The 26,951-nt window shown below is 36.2% G+C and overlaps 1 protein-coding gene across 10 annotated transcripts in view; it reads right to left on the bottom strand.

The window, feature by feature from the left end:
* Positions 1 to 26,951, bottom strand: part of FRY (FRY microtubule binding protein) — a 502,970-nt gene that overhangs the window by 244,696 nt on the left and 231,323 nt on the right. For all 10 annotated transcript variants that reach the window (XM_056825142.1, XM_056825138.1, XM_056825143.1 and 7 more), the window contains one exon: positions 14,764 to 14,963. In XM_056825142.1, the coding sequence (XP_056681120.1) occupies positions 14,764 to 14,963 (200 nt within the window). The remainder of the gene's footprint in view (positions 1 to 14,763; positions 14,964 to 26,951) is intronic.

Here is a 26,951-nt window from a genome sequence, read left to right as displayed (position 1 = left end):
TGAAAAAGAAGATTTATAGGCAGAATCTTCATAATTACTATCACCAGAATGTACTGATTGCATGCTTATGTGCACACGGCACAAGAAAAACATAATTTGCCCTAGTTAAATTCTGAATGTCTTTATTATTCCAGCCAAGGAACAAAGAGGTGTAATTCTTTAGCAAAGGAAATGATTGGCTCCAGGAGAGGAAGATCAGATATGTAAGCATGGCAAAATCTGCATTAGATGGCAAGCAGACCCTTTGTTTTGAATAAAACCTGTTTTAAATTGGCCATACAACCCATTTCTTGCTCTTGGAGAGAAATTATCCAATTCCCCCAAAGGTATTCAAAAATTAGAGTACCTTGACTTTTTGATTTAATGACCTTCAGTTCTTCAATACATTTCATTACTTAGCAACAGAGCCAACTTCTTAGAGCCAATCAAAACAGTCAAGCCAAAAGGTTCTATTTAACTTGAGATGCTGTATTTAGTGGGAAGTATTATTGGAGTATCAGAAGGAAATGGCATGTGAATAATAGGGTATGACCTTTTGAAATGAGAGCTGTCCTGGTTGAAAAAATTAATCCTGATGCTACAGCAAAGGTCACTGCTGCCTCCTAGTACCCAATTGTGCATTCATTGGCTATGAAATGCAAACAATGGGAAAGCAGTCTGATAGAGAACTAGTGTATGATAATGACCCTGGATACTTGCATTCTGTATTTCAGTCCTGAGAACCACACCCAGAATCTTAGTTTCATTAGCACATCATGTCTGTGTCATTTGTAAAACATGACAACATAATACTCCAAGACAGCTCTTTCATTTATATATTTTAAATGTCTTTGATTTTCATTTATCACATAAATATGCATCTACTCTAAAAAGAGGCCTCGAGAGCCTAATGTATACTTTATGTTGACTGGGAGAGTGCAAGGAAAAATAGCAAGAATATTCTTTTGATAGAAGCCACTGAGAGGAAAAAGATAGAAAACCATTAACATGAAATTTCAGCAAAATATTCTCTGCCTTCAAAAATTACTTCATGATGCTTTTTCTATTTTGGGAGGAAAAATTCTCTTTTCTATACTATGCAGACTTTTACATTTGTGGCAAATTAAATTTAATCTCTAAATAGTCACAGTCAATAAGGCTGCTGAATGGAAAAAGCAAATGAAATGCTTTGAATGTATAGAATGTCAGCCACCATCATCAGTAAGGAAAATGAAACTGCACTGAATAGCACCAAGAAAAAAGGAGCCTGTGTGCTCACTTGAAAGATTAGCCTCATCCAGCAATTAAAATGAAACCTCAATGCCATTATCTTTTGCTTTCATCCCCAAATAGGGCTTGGTTTCTGGGTTAGAGAGAATTTTCAGCTATTTTGCTTAAATCTGTGTAGAGAGATTCCACTGTGATGTAATTTATTAAGTATATTTAGAATACACATATATGTATACATAATAAAGTATGATATAGAAATAAATATACATGTAATATATGCCAGATTATCTGTACGCAGAGGTACCTATTTGCAGTAGTAGTTACCTCCTTTGCAAAGTTTTAGTTATTTGGAGATTATGGCCAGAAAAAAAGGTGAGATTTTATAATCTAAAATTTGTATTTACATGACATCAAAATAAAATCTCATTTTAAGTTCATCTCATAAATGCTGCATTCATGCATACTTTGGTTTCATTCGTACACTAATATTCTTCTATTTAAATTAATTTGATTCAAGAAGAATTTTTGGAATGTAGGTCATTGATTAGGTAGTTGAGATAAAAAGACACAAAGAAAAAAGGATTCCCTGCCTTCAAGAAACTAATATTCTGCTGGGTAATAGCATTTAGACACATGTACTAAACACAAAACAATCTGATGATGGAGAGAACTTTTACAAGTGGTGGGAAGGACTGTTAGAAAAGTCTTTAAAAGTGGAAGACCTGAGCTGAGTCTTAAAGGGATGCTAAGGTTTCTAAGAGTTAGAGTTGAGGAAGGAGTTCATGGCCATGAATGGGAGTCAACATATGGGAAGGTTTGGGGATAAGATAACAGGGCTAAGGAAATGCATATAGGATGGGTTTTGTTTTTGTTTTGATTTTTTTGCCATGCCCAGTGTGTGGAGTGTAGTCAGGGAAATGTAGGCTGGGGTCAGATTGTGGAGGGATTTAAATACCTGCCTAAGGAGTTTGCATTTTATACTAAATGCAAAAGGTAGCTAACAGAGCTTTTTGAGAAGAGGAGTTAACATAGCCATTTCTATGCTTTAGGAACATTATTTTGACATCTATATGCAGGGTGGCTTAAAGAAAGAGAGATCAAATCTGGAGGGCATTGCAATAATTCAGAGGAAGAGTAAGGAGGGCTTGAACTAGAGTTGTGGTGCTGTATGAATGAAGAATGAAAAGAAGCAATCAATACAAGAAATGTTATGGAGGTAGAATTGGCAAGAGTAAGCAACTAAGAGGGATGGGAAAGAGGTATGAGTGAAGAATGACTCCAAGGTTGTGAACCTGGATGACTGGAAGAATGGCAGAAATAGGGAAATCTGGAGGAATATGGGAATAATTAGATAATTTATTCTAGATATCCCTCCTACTCCTTTTATCTTTCTCTAACCAGTATTGGGGGGTGAGAAAGGGAGAAGGAGGCATTACTTAATGCCTGCATCTAAAGGATGTAATACATAAGAGAATTAACTAATTTATCTCTCTTTGAACTTCACTTAAAATCCAAAATGATATCTGGACTCTAAATTCAGTTTGCCTTTTTCTCACTATCTGCTTGAACAAAAATTTGTCAGCAGAGATAATATGAATAACATTTACTTAAAATGTTGCAATATAATAAAATTATTTAAATGCATTGGTTGAGAAAAATCATTAAAACTTGTTGCAAGATCTTAGCAAAAGAATGTATATGTTATATGATTAATAGTGTGATTAATGATAATATATCTGGTTTATGAAGACACCCAGAAATGTTTATTCATCAAAGCCAGTGATTCCATGTTTCATTTTAAATGTCTAAATGTCTAAAAATAAAATAAATATAAATTTATAAATTCCTAAAGTATTTGAAGGATTGAAGATTAGAGAATTTCTATCTTTTAAAAAAATTTCTTGATGTCTTCTATAAGTATCTCCTAGACTCACAGGTATGGGGCAACATTTCACTGGAATTCCAGAGAATGGAACATTTTCTCAATATGCAGATGATGAGGAATGGGCTGGGTACCTTGAACTATTGATGTGATCTTAAGGGACATTTCAAGAGAAACTTGTTATAGGTCAAACACAGAATTAGTGGAGGTTAAGGTTGAAGACTCAATTTCTGGTTGGGTAAAAGAAAAACAACAACTCATATTTATATAACTAAATGTTTTCTTCCAAACAATTTACTGTGATCTTCAGATCTTGGCTAGCCAGATGTGAGATCTGTTAATCTTACAGGGGAAAGGGCAATAATGTATATATTTCATGCTACAAAGTCCTTCCTTATTTATAGGCATTAGTAGTCACTTTGAGCATATCATTATTATTGGAAAAGAACTCAAAAGTACATGCTCTGTTTTTAAAAAAACCTTTACCTTCTGTCTTAGTATTAATTCTAAGATAGATGAACAACAAGGGTTAGGCAATTAGGGTTGAGATTTGTCCAGGGTCACACAGCTAGGAAGTGACTGAGGCCAGATTTAAACTCAGGTCTTCCTGATTCCAGGCTTGAAGTTCTATCATTGAACTACCTAGCCCCAAATACATGCTGTATTTAGGGTGTGCCAATAATGCCATCTTCTCTTATGGATAGGTTTTTTAAAAATTAATTCCAGTAATGGACTTCGCTAACTTCAGCCATTGAGGGTGCCTGCTTTTGTTTGTTTAAAATAATGCTTGGTGGGGCATGGAGCTTAAGACATGAGGACTGTACTAGGTTCTTTTCCCACCTTCTCATCACAAAGATTAGGCTAATTTTCTCCTAAAAGGTAATTAAATTGGGATTTGACTAGGTTGTGAGTGAAGCTAGGTTAACTTTGTGCCTCCTTGAGTTCAGCTTCTTGGAGCATCTGACCACATTGCAGTGACTTCCTAGTCACTTACAGACTATGGTATATGGTCCCCACAGGACCAGATGTGAGGCATGTTCTAAGACTGTGTAAGTCATCATAGCCTGCTCTGTCCTCTTAACTGAACACATTTCCATATGAACTAGAAACAAGGTAAGGGGAGGCATATACCTAAGCTGGGTGCTAGTGTAGTCTTGTCAATTGTTCAATGACTTCTGAGTGTTTCAATTCATCCCCACATGGCACCCAAACTAACAGGGTCCCCACCAGAGCCTCACCTGCTCCTAACAGGGGCCAAGAAACAATAATGAATGCAAAAAAAAACATTAACACCTGGAAACATTTAGCAATATAATTAGCAACAATTCAGCAAGTGGTTAATTGTTTTTACTCTCCATGTTTATGTTAGCTGGCTATGACTAATGTTAATCTATCTTTGATCTTTATGCATGATGCTTCATTATGCATTTACATGTGATGAAATGAAATCTGGATTCTGGGTTCCATCAGTCAGTCAGTTCCCTAATTTTTTCTTGATTAAGTAGTTTTTTAAACTATCAAAATAGGAAAAAAATCTCAAAGAATATAGAATTTAATCTTATACATAGAAAAAAATTTTTTAAACCCCTACCTTCCGTCTTGGAGTCAATACTGTGTATTGGCTCCAAGGCAGAAGAGTGGTAAGGGCTAGGCAATGGGGGTCAAGTGACTTGCCCAGGGTCATACAGCTGGGAAGTGTCTGAGGCCAGATTTGAACCTAGGACCTCCCGTCTCTAGGACTGGCTCTCAATCCACTGAGCTACCCAGCTGCCCCCAGAAATTTTTTTAAGTTGAGGGTGGAGAGGATATGATTTCAAATTTTCATTTTCAGAATATTACAATGAGCACTTCTGTGAAATATCACAAGAGTGGCAACACATGGCTTTAACTTTCATTTCTATGTGGATGATCTACATATCCCAAAAGAACTCCATTACAATATCCATGACTCAATTACTCAACCAATGCCAGTAGCTTTCTTTTGCCTTCAGAATAAAATAGATATTTCTCTATTTAGCTTTTAACATCCTACAAAGCCTGATCATAACCTATTTCTCCATTTGCACTAGATATTACTCCTCCTTCAAGAGTCTTTGATCCAACCAAGTTGGCCTTCTCTCTGTTCCTCACCACAGAAATTCCATTTCATATCTTCTTGACTTTGCACTAGCCATCTGTCTTTTGTTTCTCTGACTTTGCCATGTCCATTTCCTATGCCTTGATGAATGATCTCTCTAACTTCTGCCTCAGAGAGTTCTCCTCTTCCTTTAAGATGCCACTGTCTTTTGCACAAAGCCTTTCCTGATATTATGTAACTATTTTGTATACATATTTATTAGTTTATATTGTATATATTTTATATATACTTTTATCACCCCAATTAGAAGGTTGTTGATGCTCATTCTTTTTTTTTGAAGACCAATGACATCATGAGGGTGATGTCTTGGCTTGTTCATGAGTTGAATTTAAGTGAGGCAGAGTTGCATAAGGTCATCTGCCTCATTCTCTCTTCTAGAGACACTGAAGGCCAGTGGCAGGACAAATAATAAGACAACTACCAATGACACAGGATGCGGTGGATGACCTTGCTGTCTTCAAGCTCTAAACACTCTTCAGGATCTGTTTAAACTCCCCTTTTCAGAATAAATTGTTTTAATCCAGCCATTCAGCAAGGGGGAGTATTCACATGCTTGGGGAAGGCATTTCCTAACTCACTGATGAGTTTGAGGTCTCTGGTTTACCCTCAAGCTGGTTTATCCTGACTGCTGTGATGGTTTTGCCTTGGTGTGGTCCCTGTACATGTTCTTGGAGCTACAGGTGAGAGAGGATGGAAGGTGGTCATCAAAGGTGGATGAGCAGCCTTAAAAGGGCTTAGCAAGTCCTCACATCAGAGATGTTAGTTTCCCTGAATGCTCCATACACCTTAAGAATAGGGAATGTTTCAGTCTTCATATTATATCCCCAGAGTTTAGGACAGTGCCTAGCACAAGGAAGACACTTAAGATATGATTGATAGCTCACAAAACACAATATACAATATATTCAACACAACATGAATATAAGCAAACCACTAAAAGCTGTCAAAAGCCTAATCCATGAACAAGGATAAGAGACACAGAGAAATCACTGAACAACCCTGGAAATAAGAATTTATATTTACATACTGCTTTTCATCACAAAGGCTTTACAAATTCCACCACCTTATAAATAAGCAAACACTGCTTTCTCATAAGACCATGCTTCCTGCTAATTGGCAAAAAGAATATTTGAGTTTTTTTTTCCTTCTTTTAAAGTCAAAAACATCTCTTCTTCCTTCCAGGTTTCATTGGAAGTTCAAAGAGAACTAATTTCTTTTGTCACTGTTAGAGTCTGACTAATGAGACTTTATCCTTCCTCTTCCTACTGACATTTAATGCTCAAAGATCTAGAGGCAAGTCTAGGAAAGTCTCTGGCCAATTTGCCTCTCTCAGTTTTGGTTCCTAGTTCAATGTCTATAATAGAAAAAAAAATCTTAGAACAGGCTTCTTTCTAAAAAATGTTGCCTGTAAGCTCTTAGAGATGTAACATGGTGATGTGTACATCTGATTTCTGTTGTACACAAGAACATAAAAAATTCACATTATTAATTTTTTATAATTAGGAATGGAGACTGGATCTGTGTTTTCATTCTTCTAGGTGAGAAAAATCAACGCAAGGTAGCACTTTCTCTGCATCTTATAGAGAGAGTTATAGAGAGAGTAGCTTAGAAAACAGAGATCTTAAATAGCTTCTTCCCTAGAACTGAAAAATTGTATCAGAGGCTGAATTGAGGTCTTTTTGACCTAGAAGTCATCGTTGTATCCACTATTTCACCCTCCCTCTTTTAAAAAAATAATTATGTAAGCTGGCAGATTTCAGAAAAACATGGGAAGCCTGCATGGGATAATGAAGAGTAAAAAGAACAGAAACCAATAGAATATTGTATACAGTATCAGCAATATTGTTTGAAGAGTCAGTGGGAATAAACTATTCTAAGTTGTATGAATATGTAAATAATTACAAAAGACCTATAAAGGAAGAAGTCACCTTTAGAGAAAGAATTGATATTATAGAAATATGTATTTTATAGTTTCATATATGTATTTGTGCCAAATGTTGGCCTTCTCTAGAGAAATTTGGGAGAGAGGGAAACAGCTTAGAACTCAAATGTAACAAAAATAAAATAAATATTAAAAATAATTATTAGTCTAAATATTCTTATCTATAGATTCGTCAAAAGATAGAATGGGAGAATTTTAGGTCTACAAAAGGCACTAAAAGTTGCCTCGACCTAACTCTTCATTTTATTTATTTATTTATTTATTTATTTATTTATTTATTTATTCGTTCATTCGTTCGTTCGTTCATTTATTTATTTATTTATTTTTAAAACCTTTACCTTCCATCTTGGAGTCAATACTGTGTATTGGCTCCAAGGCAGAAGAGTGGTAAGGGCTAGGAAATGGGGGTCAAGTGACTTGCCCAGGGTCACACAGCTGGGAAGTGTCTGAGGCCATATTTGAACCTAGTACCTGGGCATGGCTCTCAATCCACTGAGCTACCCAGCTGCTCCCTAACTCTTCATTTTAAAGAAGAGAGTTGAAATGGTTTGTCCAAGGCTGAAAGTCATCCACCTAGTTTCTTAAAGAGTGAGGCTTGGGACTTGTTGATCATCTTTGTTCCTGGTTTACTCTTTACAGTATACTCAAGAACATGTATATCTATATATATTGTTGTCTGGATACCTATCAATTCATAGTTATATGAATTTATATATATATATATATATATATATATATATATATAGCAATCATGGATGGAATATATCAACTTCTGGGAAATGACTCAAAAATAATACATGAATATATTTTCAGGGTTTGCCAGTCTTCCAGTAGAACATATTGCTGCCACAATTAGAAAATTACATTTAGAATTATGTTCTTGAGACTCTAGCTCCCTTTGGATGATGATGATAATTAATGTTATTTATTTATTTACCTAACTTAAAAACTGAGAACAGTATCATTGGGGGGAGCGTCCAACTGCAGAGACAATAAATAGTCCCAGAAAGACAGTAACTGAGGTCTGTAGGTGATTAGAGTACAAATGTTAGTATTTATGCCTGCCACAGAGCAAAGAGGAATGATGAAAAAGGTCCAATCCGTGACACCCCTCATCTACCAATGGGCTCTGTGAACTTAAAAAAAAAAACATTTTGATAACTATCTAAATATAATTGGTTTCCATTGCTAGCATATATTTTGTGCATTTAAACATTATTTTTAAACAGGATCCACAGGTTCCATCACACTGTCAAAGGTATCCATGCCATAAAAGTAATTTTTTAAAGAAAATTTAAGAAACCCCTGTACTAGGCCCTGTGACTACATGCCACCACCAATCCCTGGGTCCTGGCTCATGGTGACCCCTACTGGTTTTTCTTTATCACCATTTCTTCTTTTCCCATAATATGTACTTCCCTCCTCTCTTCCCCCAACCCCCCTTCTATTAGAGACTGAAGGTCCAAAGAAGGCACAGGCCATATCAATTTAAAGTTATTTTTCATACAGCCCAATTCTATATCACATACACTAGCCTATTAACAAATACATTTTTGATTACTAAAATTTACAAGTGAAAACAAAGCAAGGTAGCATAAGATTGAACTTCCTAAAAATATTTTTAAAATAAAAAAACCAGAAAACTGGGTTTGGTAGCTATGCTTTTTGGGGACTACCCTATGATCCCTGATGCCATCTCATATATCATTTAATCTTGAAAAAAAGGGATTCTTGGGTTTAGAGAATCTGGCCAGCCATTTAGAAAAATGATTTCCTAGAAAATGTAGATGCTTATATAATATGAAGACAGATGCAATGAAGTATATGTACATATAGAGTAAGAATGATAATAAAAGAAACTCCTATCCCTATAGCTATAGTAATAGTCATCAATTATACAGTATTTTCTGTTCAGGATCATTTTACATTATTCTTATTTTTAAGTAATCATTTTCCCCAATAGTCAATATTGGTGAATAGGGTTTCTCTTTAGTTTGTTCAGCAAATTTTGCTCAACAAACATCTGATCAATCATCTATTTTATAGAGAACACTGCCTTATACACTAAAGAACATACAAAGCTTAGATAAATTCTTGTTCTCAAAGGGCTTGGGAAGTATACTATACAAAGATTTATGACTCATGATAAATGCATAAGAGAAATGCAACAACAAAGAGGATTGGATATGGAGTTAGGGGACATGGATTTGAATTCCGACTTTGCTCCTTACTATCTGTGTGACTTTAGTAAATACAATTAACTCTTGGAGCATCAAATTCTACATCATTAAATAAAACAGGATAGATTTAGATTTGATTTCTTCCAGAGTCTCTTCCAACTCTAAAACAATAATTCACATTGTTATGTGGGAAGAATTGTCTATTTCCACTTGGAGGTACTACCTGGAGATATCATTTGAATTCATTAAGTGGTTGGGGAAGGGAGAAAAGGCAAAGAAGATAAATGTAAAATAAAACCTTCTTGAGGACAAGCTAAAGGAATTGAGACTTGTCAATCAGGAGAAGGAAGAGCATTAAATATATGGATGGCTCCTCCATGGAGTATTCATCTATCTCCTGTGGGACAGAGTAAAAGGAAATGCTAGGCAACATGAGACAGGAGGTTAGATAGAAGGGTTTCTTGATACTGAGGATTTGTTAAACTCTAGAATGGATGACCATATGATGAATTACTTCCTTCTATGAAGCTTAGTAACAGGAGAGAATATTATCCAACAAGAAGGATTCTATAAAAAGGCAGGAGGGATAAACGAACTAATTTCTTCAGATCTATGATTTGATTTTGTTAGACATTACTAAGAGAATTCTAGGTTAAAGACGTCAAACTCTTCTGCCCTTTCTTAGCAAGTGAGATAAAGATTGGCTTTCACTGTAAAACTGTTATCAGTTAATCTGATTCTCTTCTCTCATTGGTGGGGAGGAGGAAGAAGGGGGAAGAAGCAGGTTACCACATCAATGTATAATTAGGTATCCTTAGATGCCCTAAGGCAGAGGGGTGGAGAAGCAGTATCACTTGCACCTAGCATGCTGTTGGGAATTCACTTCCATTCCACAAAGCTAGATAAGCATCCTTCCAAGTCCTCCAGAGTTTACTGCTTCGGTATGGATTTCTTTTGGGGCTTTGTCTTTGGCCTTCTTTTTTCCTTCTCTACATTTGCTCCCTTGGTGATCTCAATTACTTCCATAGCTTTACTTACTATCTCTAAATAGAAGACTCCTAAATCTGTATCTAAAAATGATCATTCCTCTCATCACTTTCATTTTCAATTTCTACTGGATACCTTCATCTGTATGTCCTTAGAGTGTGCTCCAAATTGTACTTATCTTCTTCCTTCCAAAATCTTTCTTTATTACTATTTTTATGGTACCTCTATTAACCCAAGTTTAAAACATCATTCTTCATTTCCCTCTTTCCTTTATTTCCTATATCCAATCAATGTGAGTTCTATTGATTCTACCATTGATTGGTTCCTTGAATCCTTTGTACTTCTAAGGTCACTTTCTAATTCCAATTCATCAATTCTTGTTGGATTTATTATAACAATCTCTAATCTCTCCCTTTTAAAATCCATTCTGCATACCACTGCCAAACATTCAGATGCTCAAAAAATGGGTTTTTATGTTATATATCTAGCACTTTGAAAACTTTAAAGTACTTCATAAATTTTGTCCCTATCATTAGTTTTACTGTTACTACTACCATTATTACCACTACCACCTGCACCACCAAAGGTTAAAGTAGAGATTCCTTAATCTGGCATTCAAACTTTTCCACCGTTTGGCCCCAACACATGTTTCCAACTAATCAATAATGAACTTGAATTTATTAAACTCCTACTATGTGTCAGACACTGTGCTGTGAAATGGGAATATGAAGAGAAAATGATACAATCAACGTCATCAAAGACATTCTATTCTATATGGTATTTCACCTGACTCATTCTTTCTTCCAGCCAAACTCTTCAAAATCACTTGTGTTTTTATCTTGCCCTTTTCAGATTTTATACCTTTGTGTATCCCTAACCTCCATCCCTACCTGCTAAGGTATTAAACCCTTACTTCAAGGCCCACTTTGGGTACACCACTTTCATGAAATCTTCCTTGAATCTTATAGTTCATTCTGTCTAACTTCTTTTCACTTACTAATTTTCTAACGTAATTATTTGTGAATAACTCATGACATGTGAATTACTTATGACTCATCTCCTCACAAAAGAATGTAAAATCCTCAAGGACACTGGCTACATCATTTCCCCCCCATATAACTCCTAATGATAAACACACATTTGTACAGCCTTAGAATTTCCCCACCAAATCTTCAGCTACATCCAACAGGAGTGTCACCAAGATATAGTGCATAAAAAGAAGCTACTGAAGTCTGGGAGATCTAGTGTAATTTGTGGCTCCAGAACATACTGTTTGTGTGATCAAGGTTAAGAAATTCCTCTAACCTCCCAGTGTCCCAGACAACTCTTCAAGCTGACATAATTATTGATAAGTTGCTGACTTATTGGTGGAGAGAGTTTCCAATACTGATTAACTACAGATTTCTATCTCCTGTTTTCCACCCAAAATTAGAGAACACAGCTTTCAGTCTCAATACAAAATATGCAATAAATTCTGACAAGAAATCCAATGAACTCAGTGATAGAAATAGATGGTAGTGTGGCCTGGAATAGTCTCAAAAGGCATGATGTATTATAACCCCCAATACAGCCAAAGTCCAAATGCCTGATGCACATTTGCATTTTTAAAATGGCATAATAGTTCCCTACTGTCAGTTTTTTCCATAGATAAGTATTACCATGATGTAGCATTTTCTCAAGAGACAAAAAACCAAGATTGAAATGGAAGTGTATGGTCTATTTAAAATGGTGGGAGAAAGCTCTCTTTTGAAAAATAAGCCATATTATAAATTGATTGAAAAGAAAAGAATCACACACATATATGGTCTATGGTAGGTAGGTGGTACAATGGCTAGAGCATATGACTTGATGTCAGGAAGATCCAAGTATGAATCCTGCCTCAGGGGCTTACTAGCGGAGATAATATTTATATAGCATGAACAGTGTCTAGCACATAGTAGGTGCTTTATAAATGTTTGATTCTTTCATTCCTATTTTATTTATTTTATTCTCAGCAATTTAGTAAAGGGATTTTCCTCTAGTAAGCATTCAATGTTTGTTATTGATCATTTTTGCCTTCCTTCTACTGGGTTTCTTCCCCCTATCTCATTCTAGGATACTTAAAACTAATCTTTCACAAAAGAAGAATGAGAAATTGCATGCCCTCATTCCCAGGATAGTATGGGAATAGAAATGATTCTCACATGTCATTTTTGTTCCTGAATAAAAATAAGTACAGTCAATTCTCATTTAAAAATCACTCATGAATACTCTGGTATTTTTCTTTATAGAGAATTGCAATGTTTACCTCATCTAGGTACCAGTACATCGGGGAGCCATAGCTGTGTCTATTTAATTTTTGATCTATAGAGAGAAAGAGGAAAGCAAAATCTGTCTCAGTCCTAAGTGGCATATATTGGTTAGGTACCATAGGAACTTCACACTTCTGTATTGATGTTCTTAACCTGGGGTTCAAGGATAGATTTCAGAGAGTCTGTGAACTTGGATGACAAGACAACTGCACCTTTATTTTCACAAACCTCTGAGATTTAGCATTTCCTTTGATTATGAATATAGTCAGCAAACACCAGACTGCCCAAGGATCTAGGATATAAAATATTGAAAACTTTCCCTAAAAGAAGATGAGTCCAAAATTCCTCAGCACCAACAAAGAAGTGCAGAATAATCTACTTTGTGGAATTATTTTGGAAAATGGTGGCCATCTCATTAACTGCCAGATCAAAGTAAAAAGAAGCTTTCTTCTTTTGTTTTTGTTTTAGGTGAGAAAGTAGATATTGAGTTAAAAAGATAAAGAGTGACTATCTCAATAAAGGAGACATGTCAAAAACACTCAGAAAACATAATTCCCATTACCTTATGATAAATATGAAAGGATGGGATTCTATGTAAAATCTATGCAGAATTTAAATAATTAAATAGCAAAAACAAGGGTGGGAATCTCTAGATGAAGCTGATCTTCTTTGGGTGTCATCCATAGTTTTGGATCTTAGAATCAAATTTTAGCACCAAATTCTAATAAAATAGCCTACTTAATCTTGTTTTTTCATTTTCTATTTTGACTTTTTTAAAATAAGATTCCTAAAATGGTGATTCTTTTTTCTAAAGTGAGAAAGTTTCACAAATTCATCTTGTTTTCACATCACTAAAATTCCCAAATACATCTTTTATTTATTCACTTCCCAGAGAGATATCTCTTATAATACAAATTAAGAGAAAACAAATAATTAAGCAAAATTCAGATTCTATAAGAGTACGCTGGAGAATGCTATAATTTGAAAATATCAATAGGACTTGTGTTTTGATTAAATTACAAGATTATACTTTGGTTAACCTTGGGGTCTAAAAAGCTGAATCCATATTGCCTTTGTCAAGAACCATCACACTATTAGTCTTTGAAAGCACAACCTTGGACTTCATAGAGTTCTGTATCATCTATAATTCTGTGCTTTTTTTTTTTAATTGGCTTTTCTTGAGCAGGTTAGAATCAGAAAACAAGTAATTTGAATTTCTCTGCAGCTCAAACTACTGGTCTTTAGGACTCCTTTAAGGTAGTTACTGGTCCAATAGGTAGAGTACTGGGCCAGAAGTCAGGGAGACATCTTCCTGAATTCAAATCCAGCCTCAGAAATTAAGTGGTGTGACCTGGGGCAAGCCATTTAACTGTTTGCCTCAGTTTCCTCATCTGAGCTGGAGGAGAAAATGCAAACCACTCTAGTATCTTTGAGAAGAAAACTTCATGGGCAGTATTGCTGTGATATTTTCCATGCTCAAAGAGCTGGATACAACTGAACAACAACCACAAAAATGTGCCAGGCACTGTGCTAAATTCTGTGGATACAAAGAAAGACAAAAAGAGTCTCTGTATTCAAGGAATTCAACATAGAAGGTGAAGTTAAACTTGTTTTATATAATTTATTAATATAATTTTAATGTATTTTCAGAAAAAAATACTTAAAGGAGGTATGAATCCAGTCAGTGCAAATATTCCTTCAACAGCCACAAATCATAATCCCTTCTGATCTTTGACAGTTATTGAGGCCAAAAAGTTCCTTGCCTTGCTGCCAGCCTGGCAGTGACCTTCTCTGGACCCAGTGAGGCTGGGTAAACATTCACTGATCATGGAACTAGATAATTATCCATCCTAGTAAAAGCTACCAGAGTTTGTGCTTCCTAAACACAGCCTTTGCAAGTCCAGGTTCACCTCTCTGTCAAGCCAAACCATATGCTTCTCAACCAATCAGCAAAGAAAAACATTAATGGCTTAATTATAAAATTATAAAAAAAAACCCAACAAGCCTTACAAAACACAGGAGAGCATCCATGGTGGACCACCACAACGGAGAAAGGACAGGGTTAATAGATACAGACCATACATGGGAAAGAAGACCATATGAAGAGGCAGATGTCTCTCCTTTTCATTACTCACCAGAGGCTCTGCCATGATGATACGAATCTTGCGCTCAGCCTGAGTGGTGAAGTTGACAAATAAACTCTTGAGCACATATTCTCCTGGTTTACTGTCTGGGTCAACGTTGATGGGCAACATGGTGGGAGGCCCTTTCTCCCTTTGTGTGCCAGAAACAGGTGGCACTGGAGGCTTGATGTAACCGTTACCAACTGGAGAGGCTGAAAACAAAACAAGATAGACTTAGTGCCTGCATTCTTCCATAATGGTCTGGATTGAGTACCTGAGTACTAAAATGAATGTATGCTTTAGGTTCCAAAGTCACACATAATACGCAAAAAGAAAGGGGACATCTTGATGTCTCAACAGCTTTATTTTGATGTTGCTCTCAGAAAATATTTTTGCCACACTCTATCTGGTAAGTTCAGAAGAAGGCTTGGAATGTTGAAACAAGACATGAATCTGAGTCCTGCACTGGATGCTAACTATGTGATTAGAGACAAGTCATTTAATCCAACTCAGCCTCACTTTTATCACCTGTGAAATGGAGACAAAAGTAGCACCAACCTCTCAGGCTTGTGAGGATCAACTGAGAGCCTACAAAAAAGCATGTAAATCTTGAACCACTCTATAAAGTTAATAATAATTATTATTATCATCATTACTGACCAGCATCCTTCTGGAATGGAAAGGGAAGCATTTATTGTTTCTATTATGTACTAGATACTGTGCTAAATGCTTTACAAATATGACAGATATAAATAGGTACCAAATAGATGCGAATAAGGTAGGTACTATTAGACTAATACTATTAATACACTAATTAGGCAGATGCTATTAGGTTAGTATGGTTAATACTAATAGGTATTAACTAGGTAGATACTATTAGAGTAATATATTAATATTAATTGATACTAATTAAGTAGACACTATTAGATTAATACCATCAATACTAATAGTAATTATATAGATATGATTATTAATACTAATAGATAGTAATTAGATGGATATTAGTAGATCAATACTATTAATACTAATGGGAACTGATTAGGTAGATATTATATTAATACCATTAATACTAATAAATAACAATTAGGTAAATACTATTAGATTACTACTACTAATACCAACAGATACTAATTAGGTAGATGCTATTCTTCTTCCATTTACATTGAGGAAACTGAGGCAGAGGCAAAGTGACTTGCCCATGATCATATCATATAGTCAGTGTCTGAGGCAGCATTTGAATTCAGGTCTCTCTGCCTCTAAACCTTAGTTTAAATTCCAGCCTCAGACACTACTAGCTGTATGACTGGAGACAAGTCACCAAACCTCTCTCTTAAAACATTTCCCAGGACGGTCTCTCATTAAAATTCTATGAAAGCAAATTTTGGGAAAGTTGAGAGTTAAAAAACATTTATCAAGTATTTAAAATATGCCAAACACTGTGCTGAGTTCTGAGGAGATAAAAGTAAAAATAAACAAATGTAAACAAATGAAAGAATAAGATAAGCTAAGTTAGCAAGAGGGTATTCTGTTTTTAAACCTATATAAGTATAATTAAGGCTTCTTCACCTTCTATCATAAGACAAATATACATGTGTGGTGTGCTCATGAGGCAACGGGGTCTTTATTATACCATGTTATATTATATATAGATAATGATATATAATATATGTGTATATTATCCATTATACTATCATGGATAACTACAGAAAAATATGCCCATATTTTAAAGTCAGATCCTGAATATTGTGTTGGAAATTCCCTCATCTGAAACATTTTTCTCCTTAGTAAGGTCTATGTACTCAGTAAGGATGTACATAGATCACTTTGTCAGAGGACTGATCCAGTTCTACAAGGTTCTATGGGGAATGTGATTCCTTTCCACATGACTTAAGATAGCAACATGCATCCCTTTTAATCGAGATGCAAACAGTCTACCTCACTGAACAGGACTGAATTTTTGCCAATGATCTCTTAATTGCAGAATCTAATGATTTTCTCAATCTATGCCCATCCTTCTTGTTTTCTCTGCAGCCTTTGACACAAGTGATCTTTCCTCCCTCCTTTTTTTCTTGATACTATCTTTTCTCTAGGCTTCCATAACATTGTTCCCTCTGGGTTCTCCTATCTACCTGACTGTACCTTCTCAGTCTTCTTTCCTGGAACTTCATCCAGGTAGACCATCTACTAACCGTGGGTAATATTGTCCCAAGGCTCTGTTTTGAGACTTCTCCTCTCCCTCTATATTAATTTGCTTAGCTCTCATAGATTCAATGATCTCTAGGAAGATAATTCTCAGTTCTTCTTATCCAGCCTTAAGCTTTCTCCTGACCTGTTTCCTATTGGATATCTTGGACCCAGCTGCCATAGATATCTTAAACTCAACATGCCCCAAAAGGAACTCATCTTCTTCTCCCTAAACTTTTCTCTCTTCTGAATGTCTCTAACACTGTCAAAGGCACCTTTCCAGGAACTGAGGCTCACAACCTAGGTGTAATCCTTAACTCTACTCTTACCCCAATTTCCTGTGCCCCCTCAATCCAATGTGTTATCAAGTCCTGTAGCTTCTATCTTCACCACATCTCACATATAGTCCCTTTTCTTCTCTGAGATTGCTGTTACCCTGGGACAGATGCTCATCTCCTCACACTTGGAGTATCACAATGCTTTGTTGTTGGGTCTGGATTTCCCAAGGGCTCTCCTCACTCCAGTCCATTCTCTGCTCAGCTGTCAAAACTGTCTTCCTAAAATGCAGAGCCAACCATATCACGCCTCCCCCACCCCATTCTATAAACTTCAGTGGCTCCCAACTAGCTGCACAAGCAAATGTAAAAGTCTCTTTCTGGCTTTTAAAGTCTTTCATTACACTTGTCCCACTTCTATCATTCTAGTTTTCTTACACCTACTTATACCTGGTCATGTATTTTGCAATACAAATGACACTAGCTTCCTTGTTCTTTATTTATGACAATTCCACCTCCTCAATTCTCGTGCATTTTCACCAGCTGTCCCCCCAGCCCTGTAATTCTCTCCTTCCTTATTCCAATCTTCTGAATTCCCAGCTTCCTTTAAGTCCCAGCTAAAATCCCACCTTCTACAAGAAATCTTTCCCAGTAACCCCATCATCTTTATTGCCTTCCCTCTGAGATTATTTCCAATTTCTCCTGTATAATCTTGTCTTTATATAGTTGTTTACATGTTATCTCTAGCATTAGACTATGAGATCATTTTAGAGGAGGTACTTATTTTTCCCTTTCTTTGTATCCCTAGGGCTAAGAACAAAGCCTGGCACATAACATGTGCTTATGTTTGTTGACCTAATATGGCCCCTGTACTTAAAGAGCTTCTAATATAAATGGGGAAGAAAGAAACAGGAGGCCAATAAATATTAGACAAAGTAGAATGTAAAAGTGTATAAGAACCACAAAAGCCTTGAGAGATTTTTAAAAAGGAAGGATTACTGCTGAAAAGGAAAGCAGGGAGGGATGATGGAAAGTTATATGGTGTGGAAGTGGCATTTAAGTGAGGCTCAATATATAAGTAGACTTCCAACTGGCAGAGAGATGGGAAGTATAATATAGGGGTACTGGATTTGCATTTAAATGACCTCAATTCTACTCCTGGCTCTGATCCTTATTAGCTGTATGACCTTGGAAAATTCATTTCATTTTCAGGGATTTAAATTTCTTTACCTCTAAATTGAAGAGAATAGACTATTTGAGTGATCAAACTCTTGGCAAAGAGCTGGAAAAACTCCCCAGGTCCCAGAAGCAGATTAAAATGTAACTGAGAAATATTTAACAAAGTGAATAAAAATACATTGCAGACAATGTAAATTTCTGTTTTTCTCAGTCAATAAGGAGATGGCAGGGATCTGTTTTTATTTGGGTTCTAGATACCACTATACTAGATACTTCTGAGTTACCTTTTAGCTGGAATTTTCTATGATTTTGATTAAAACTTAAAGTTCTTAAGAGGGGAAATTCTCAGTTATCTAGAAAACTTGGCAATTGAAAATGACTTGTTTCTTAAGGGTTCCAGAAGACCAAGGTTTTACTGTTACTTAAGAGTTTTAAAGAGGGCTACTCTATTTCACCACCATGACTTCAGTCAGATTTTGAAATTTGCTATCAATTAAAATATTTTTTCTTTTTGTCTAAAGATATATATGTATAATATGTATTAATGCAAATTTATATAAAGCATACACAGGAAATATGTAAAGTATACAAGTTGCCTTCTTAGGGTGCCCAAATATCTTAGTAAGCCAAAGTTATTAAAGCTTTAAATTTCATTAAGCTATTAAAAGATAAAAATTTCATAAAAAACTTTGGATATCCTGCATGTATTTACATTCATTCTTATTCATATTCCAATGTTAATTTTGGTTACAGTATTTATAAAAACCTGATTGGTTAAGAGGTCTGATTCTCTCCTCCCTCCCCACCCATTCAATTTGAATTGCCTTCATATTATTCTGGAACATGTCTTTATCTTCTATCTTTTAAGGAACTTTCACGTTCCTTAATGTGTCCTGATACCTTCAGCCCACATAGATTATCCTCTTCTTACTCTACCAATTTCAGCATTTAATATTCCCAGAATCCATCTGGTCCTTCTGGATGATGGAAAAAAATGACATTACCATAGAGTCTGAAGGGATCTTGGGGGGGGGGGGAATCTAGACAAAAGGCAACAGGGACACATTCAACCCATGACACTTTTCAGTGTGGCTTGAACCAGACTAAAATATGATTGGGAAATAGTTTTATAAATAATTGAAAAAATACAAATACTAGTAACATTTTAAAACTTAAGTCAATATGCAGTCTACAAGGAACCTTATGTACAGCTTAGTGACCTTGTTTCTATTTGGGTTTAATAGTACTGGTCTAGATTATACAGGCATATGCTTCTTTTATATTATTTGGAGAATCTGGCAGAGAGCTGAGCACCAAAGTGTGTGCTAAATAAATATGTGTTAACTAATTTTTTATTCCCTTAAAGCTCTTCCTTTTTAAAGTTTTGAACTTAACTTTTTCCATCTTTGCTTTCCCAGGTAACAACCCTATTCCCCAAAAGAATGATAGAAAAACTACATCCTGAGGTTTAGTGATGGCTGTCATGTCTATTCCTCAAGGAAAAGAAAGCTGAAACTAGTGTTGGGGAGAAGCCAGTTTCCTATAGGTTTTAGATTTCCAATTGCTTAACCTTTCTGAAATTTGCTTTTTCATTGTATGGTTTCTCATGTAAGTACCAATTTTGCTTTCTCTTGTAGCATTTGCTTTGGAGTTTAATCCTGTTATGGCTTCATCATTTTCTCTTTTTCCCCTATTAGTCTCTTTTGCTGAACTGAATTTTAATCCTTGATTCTGTTCTATGGTTTATTTGAGGCATTATTCTCTCTCATTATTTTTTCTTTTGCTGTTTTCCTCGGTCTCCCACTTGGTATTTCAGCTGCCTGGGTTCACACTCCCAACTCCAGGAAGTCTGTTTCAGAGTGTTTTTTTGGCTCATTCATCCTCTCTTCACTAGATCCAGTTTTGCCAGCAGGTGATCATCTCTTGAAAATCTTTCTCTTCTTTGTTTCCAGCTCATTGACAATTCATTCAGTCTTCAGGCTGGCAGATCTCAGCTGGCTGTGATGCATGTCCCTGGGGCTACTCCAACTGTGTCCTTCAATTTACCAGCCCACTAACCAAAGCAGCAATCCCAATCCCAATACAGATCTTTCTTCAGCTGTATTTTGTTATAATACAGAAAAGGAAGGAAAGGAAATACTTTGTTTCCAAATGTGAGATGTCTACCTTTGAGTTCCTAGGCTTCAGGTTTGGCATAGGTCTTCATAGAAAAAAAATATCATTATTCCCAAAAGTCAGAGAGGTAATCTAATTCCCAGTTCTGGAGCATATGGCTCAACCATCTCTGCTGGGGTCTGATAATGCTGTTGGTGTAGAGCTAAGGACACAAGATTTGGAAAAAGAAAAGACTTCAGTTCAAATCCTACCACTAACACTGTCTATGTGACTTTGGACATGTCACTTATCCTTTCTAGGCCTATTTTCTTATCTGTAAAATTAGGGCAAGCATGCCTAAAATACCTGCCACATAGGGCTGCTAAGGAGGTCCTCTGGATAGTATTAATATTTAAAAAACTTTTAATTTATTATAAAATATACAAAACTATCAGTTCTCTTTAAAGTAGTATCGCTGAACATAGTTGAATTCAGATTTATCAAGTATTTGCATGCATTTATCTCATCTCTTTAGAAGAGCTGGTTAGCATGGTGGATAGAGTGCCTAGAGTCAAGAAGACTCATCTTCATGAGTTCAAATCTGGCCTCCCATGCTTCCTAGCTGTGTGAGTCTAGGTAAGTCACTTAACACTGTTTGTTGGAGTTCCTCATCTATATAAAATGAGCTAGAGAAGGACATGGCAAGCCATTCCAGCATCTCTACCAAGAAAACCCAAAATGCAATTAGGAATTGGACATAATGGAAATGATTGAATTCATTTCATCTCTTTAGAAGTTCCAGAGAATATCCAAGGATGGAGGTATAAAGGGTAGGTGAAAAAAGCTGGTCAGAAGAGGAGGAAAAAACACATTTAACACCATTAGTTGCTTATAAAATAGTCTCTCCACTAGGCCAATGAAATCAATTGGAATGGAATGGAATGGAATAATGAGTCCATGCACTCCAACTGTCCTAACTCTCTGTGAGTCCATAAGAATATATAAATATAATGCATATCTACAGAATGTTGTAGTTTGCAAAACCCTTTCCACATTGCCTCAGAATGTACACTAAGTCCTGAGTTCATATCTGGCTTTGGACACTTCTAGCTGGTGTGATGCTGGAGATGTCACATAATCTCTGTCTGCCTCAGTTTCCTTCTTTATAAAGTGAGGATAATAATAGCACCTACTTCTCCTAGGGTTGTTGAGAGGATCAACTGATATAATATCTGTCAAGTGTCTGCAAACCATAAAGCGCTCTAAAAATTGCTAGCTGTTATTCTTCTTCTGGAAAGAATTTCTATTCCCATTTTACAGATAAGGAAATTAAATTTCAGAGAGATAAAATGCCACATTGACCATAAATGATGCAGTCAGGATTCAAACTCAGATTTTATGCCTCAGTCCAGAGTCCCCAGTCCCCAGAGTCCAGAGTACCAAGTTGCCTCTCATGGAACCTTACTGAGCCCATGATAACACACTGAAACTCTCTTCAAGAGGCAAAGGTCTCAAAATCAGAGGGAAGCAAAACTTTCCCCATAAAGTCATTTATTAAAAAAAGTAAATACTGAGTGGATTAAGACAAATATATCCTCCTTTTCCCCCTGATAACCTGAATCTGACCTGAAGCATTCAAAACCAAAAAGCTGTTTGGTTTTTAAAGTATCCGTGAGATTGACCATCTCAGAAGAGCAAACAAACTCGCTTCCTAGAAATGCTGCTCACTAGCACTTTTCTCTTCTGGAGACCAGCAGAAGACTTAACCTTTTAGACAGGAGGAATTAACTTCATTTCTCTGTACAAAGTTGGGTCGATTACTCTTAATGGCGGTCAGGGCACCTCATTCATCCTGCACAGCTCTCAAGCCTAACCTCCTCTTCAGTAAACAAGGGGTGAGATCTTCCTTGCTTCAGGATGGCACTCTCCCCACTCAGTCCTTTTCCCATTAAGACTATTCTAGATAACTGACTTACAGGAATGGTTCTTTAAACAAAACAATTCAAGGATGATATAGTGTCTGTGAGAACAGGTAACGTGGATGCATACCGAAACCATAAATAGGCCACTAATGTATTTATGAGTGTGTTTAGAAAACCACATTCTCAAAAGGAAATACTCATTTGTCCTAGATTTCTGAAGTGGTCAGAAATGCTGAAATGCATGCAAAGTAAATAAAGGTCAAGGAAAATGCGTAAATGTGATGTAGAAAGAATTCCTTCAAGGGATACTGAGAGAAATACCAGAAGAAAGGATTCAAAGTTGAGAAGAGGAAAAAAAATAGGATAAGTAGTTGGAAACATGTCTGCAAAAATAAGATTCCTTAAACTGATGACCCCTGAGGAGCTTTGCATATTTTAAAGTAGATTTAGCCAAGCACTTTAAGTAGAAAATTGCATGAACAACTGTGGCCTTGAAAGAGCAGCAGGTTCAATAACTCAGAGCATGTTTTGCATGCCTGGACCAAAGAAAAGCTGATAGAGGTGAAGAAAAGGTGATGGCATTTTTTAAAATGGGTTGACTATGTTCTTCCTTTATCTTCCATAGCTTAGTACACCTAATCCACTTGTTTTTAAACTGTGTTCCACAGAGCCTTGGACTTCCAAGAGATAGCCCTTAGGAGTTTCTTGAAAAATAAACAAGCAATAAAGCACTGTCATGATGGGTATGTTTAGTTTGCTGGCTCCATGATCCCCATGCCCTGCCCTGACACTGTATTATAAGGTTGATACTTCAGAATATAAAAAAATGAAACAACTCTTCAAACTTAAGTAAAAATCACTTCCCAAGGTCTTTTGCTCCTCCCCCCCCCATTTTATCTATTCCCCAAGACTAGATTTCCTTTATTAGCTCAATATCTTCTAACTCTTCATAGAAAAGTCAGAATCCTACTCTAATATCTGTGTAGTAATGTTTAAAGGAACACAAAGAACTGATGCAACCCTCACAAGGCCTGTGCAATACTGGTGTGTAAAGTTTGGTATCTGATCAAAAATAAAATATTATGTGTACAAGATTCACTAAGACACATGCTGGAATCAGAGGGAAGGCAATACCATTTTATCAAATAAGATCCTATTTGTAAAGCTTAGAAAAGTGCCTGGCATGTGTTAATAACTGCCTCTTTCCCCTTCTTCTTTCTCCCTTCCTCTCCCTATCATTTTCTTCCTCATCATTCCTTTCTCTTTTCTTCTTTCTCCCTTCTCACTCATTCCCTTCTCTCCCCTATCATTTCCTTTCCTTATCCTTTCTCCCTTCTCAATCATTCTCTTTTCTCCCCTACCATTCCCTTCCCTTCCCCATTTCTGTCATCTCTTTCATGAATCTTATATTGTCCTTGGAGTGGTTTCTGAGATTGCAGAAGCCCTGTGAAGACACAATGGTATCGACTAACCCCCAATTCTCAAAGTTGATCTTACAGCCTGAAACAAAATCTGCCAAGATCTACACAGACAAGGAAAGGAGTGGTTACTTAGCCATTTCAAGGTCTTTCCTTAACACGATGACCAGAAGTCCTATTACACCAAGGCAGTCCTGGATTTAACCGTCCTTTTTCTTCTGATCCCAAATGTTGAATGTCTCTCCTTAATTTGGCAATTTAGCAAACATTTATTAAGGACATGCTGTGCTTTGTTCATTTCTCACTAGACCTTGCTTTCTCTCATTTCTCTTTTACTCCTTTTTTCCCCTCTCTCTTCTTTTGCTTAGCAAATCACATTTTCTTCTTAAACATTACTTTTATGTTTTCATGCAGTAAAATAATCTCATTAATTTGAATCCTCATAATTAGAAATTTATGATTAATTTGAATAGGGGCTAAGACAAAATTTACTTTTATAGTAACTTAAAGAAAAGGCTACTAGACAAATGAAAAATGTAGAAAAAAGCTAGCAAAGACAAACATTTTCCCATTTAAGAGAACTTTTCAAAAACTTTTTGACATTTATTAAACTTTTAGGTTAACAGTTTAGCTGGATTTTGGCAAAGCTTTTGATAAAGTATGGACAGAGACTGAACCTATGATTTCACTGGCCTATTAAACTCCCAAGTGAGGAAATCCCTCTACCAATGCAGGTCAGCACCTTATAGTCTTAAAGAGTTGCCTATAACACTGAGATATTAAGCCTCTTTCTCAGGGTCACCTAGGAAGTATGTGTCCAAGGAGGGTTAACTCAAACCCTAGTTTTCCTGGCTTCCAGGTCAGTTTTCTATACACCATGTGATACAGCCACTCTCTGATAGTTATTTCATGTTATTATTGAAGAAGATGGAGATAGATGGACAACACCTTATCACATCAGAAAGATTTAGAAACGATGTTTAGACTCAAAGGATTGTCATTTGATGGTTTAATGTCAATGTAGCAAGAGGTCCCCTATACCTCCACTGATCTGTGCTTGGTTATGGGCTCCAGAACCAATAATAAAGTCCTCAGTATGGTTCATTTAACAATACCTAAAATTATGAGTTCCACAAAAAGCCTGATAAATGACACTCAGCACTCAAAACACTGGCTAGCATGTAGTAGGCACTCAATAAATGAATGTTGACTTGACTCTTACATGTCCTCTTTGATGTCTGCTTTTCCATTATTCCAAAGGAAAGCAATTATATGAAATGTAGTCATCAAAATATTTTTTAAAAAAACAAGTTCATGGAGTCCTCACCCTAGTGACTATGTTGGTTTGTTGACAAGCACTATTGTTACTGGAGGACATCTGGATAATGTAATATACTCTACAGGCTCCAGAAAAAGTCTTACTTCTATTTATAAGCCTTCACCCTATTAGACTACTCAGTTCTTATTTTTTTCTTGAGAGAAGTCTCTAATCCTTAGTTTATTAAGACAGTAGCACTAGATGTTTTACCAGCCCTGCTCATCTCCCTAGGTTTACCTTTCATCTACTCCTTACATAATTTTCTCTGAGTCTTCCACTAAATTAGTTTTCTCCTTCTCCCTTTGACTCTGTTATTATAGGATTAGAGGAGGAAAATTATTTTTCATCTATAAAGATGGTAACTGAAAATTGAGATTGCAAATAAGTGATATAGTAGAAAGATTACAGAACACAGAACCAGAAGACCTAGGTTCAAATTCTAGTTCTGGCCCTGGAGATATTATGTAGGAAATTGACCATCTTCCCAGGGCATCTGCTTCCTCATCTAGAAAGTGAAGGAACTGAGCCAGATGAACATTCCTTTCTTGACATTCTGTGATTTGGTAAGTACTGTATAACTGTTTCCATCATGTCACTATGCACACATACATACATACACAGAAAATATAAAGATATTAACTAGTGTGACAGAAATCTCCATTTTCCTTGGGAATTCAGGTAAAATTCTGACAAAGGTCGAGAATACAATTTTATCCAAGTTTTTGTTGAAATAGCATCTGCTTTGTCAATATGCTATGGGTATTTCCTTTGTGAAATATATCCAACAAATCTTCACCACCAGATTATTTTTCTTAAGTATGGCCTTGAGTATGTCATTTACTCCTTTCCATCATCTCTCCCTCCAAATTACTAATACTGACTTGCTTGCAGAATAGTGGGTCAAAATGTCCCTAGACCCTAAGAGTGGCAAGCTGTCTCAGTTCCTTGGACAGAGAAGATAGAACTAAGCAGAGAGATGAAGATGATACAAGACAGGTAGAGTAAGAAGACAACTATGAGTATGAATTCTTTCCTTTGGGAATTTATGCCAATTTCTTCATGATAAAGCTGGAAGCAAGGGTTGTTTTCTTTTTTCTTTTAAACCCTTACCTTCTGTCTGTGAAGATTGGATTTAGCTCTCCCCTGATTGTAACAATGAAGATACTTAGCTCTTCCTTTATTGGGAAGATGGAAATGTAATCCATAATCTATTTTTAGATTTTAATCTCCAAAAGGTGATAACCCAGTATTTTAAGTAGATCTACCCATTTTAAATACAAAAAGGTGAACTAAGCAAAAAAAAAAAGGTGTTAAGTAACCAAAAAATGGTATAATTTAACCAAAGAAGGTGTGAACAAAAGAGTGGGCAGTCCTAGAGAAAAGTGTCTGCTGTGATTGGTAGATGTGAAATTTAGGGGAGGTAACACAAAAGAAAAAGATCTTTAAAAAGAGACCAGAGGCCAGAAGAAGTGATATTTGATTCGAGATTCCAGTTGGATGGAGGATCTCTGACTTGGAGTGGGACTGGAGGATCAGCCTCTTGATATTCGATTTGAGGAGATTGAAGAGCTCTCTGAGTCAGAGGAGAGACTGGAAGACAGACACTTGAGGAGAACTGGTAGACAAACACCTAGACTTCTTTCCATTTAGATGATCACTGCTGGTGAGTGAAAGGCTGACTTAGTGACCCCACCTTTCTGGAGGCCCAGGAAAGGCCCATCATCTTGAGACTCCTTCCCCTGATTTGGGCCTTAATTTCTATCTGGCTCAGAGGAAGCCAGAGTTTCCTCTTCTTTTCTCTCTTCTGTAA

Source organism: Monodelphis domestica, chromosome 4, assembly GCF_027887165.1.
Source record: "Monodelphis domestica isolate mMonDom1 chromosome 4, mMonDom1.pri, whole genome shotgun sequence".
Lineage (NCBI taxonomy): Eukaryota > Metazoa > Chordata > Mammalia > Didelphimorphia > Didelphidae > Monodelphis > Monodelphis domestica.
The sequence above is the reverse complement of the archived record's forward strand: the minus strand, read 5'-3'. Positions and strand labels throughout refer to the sequence as shown.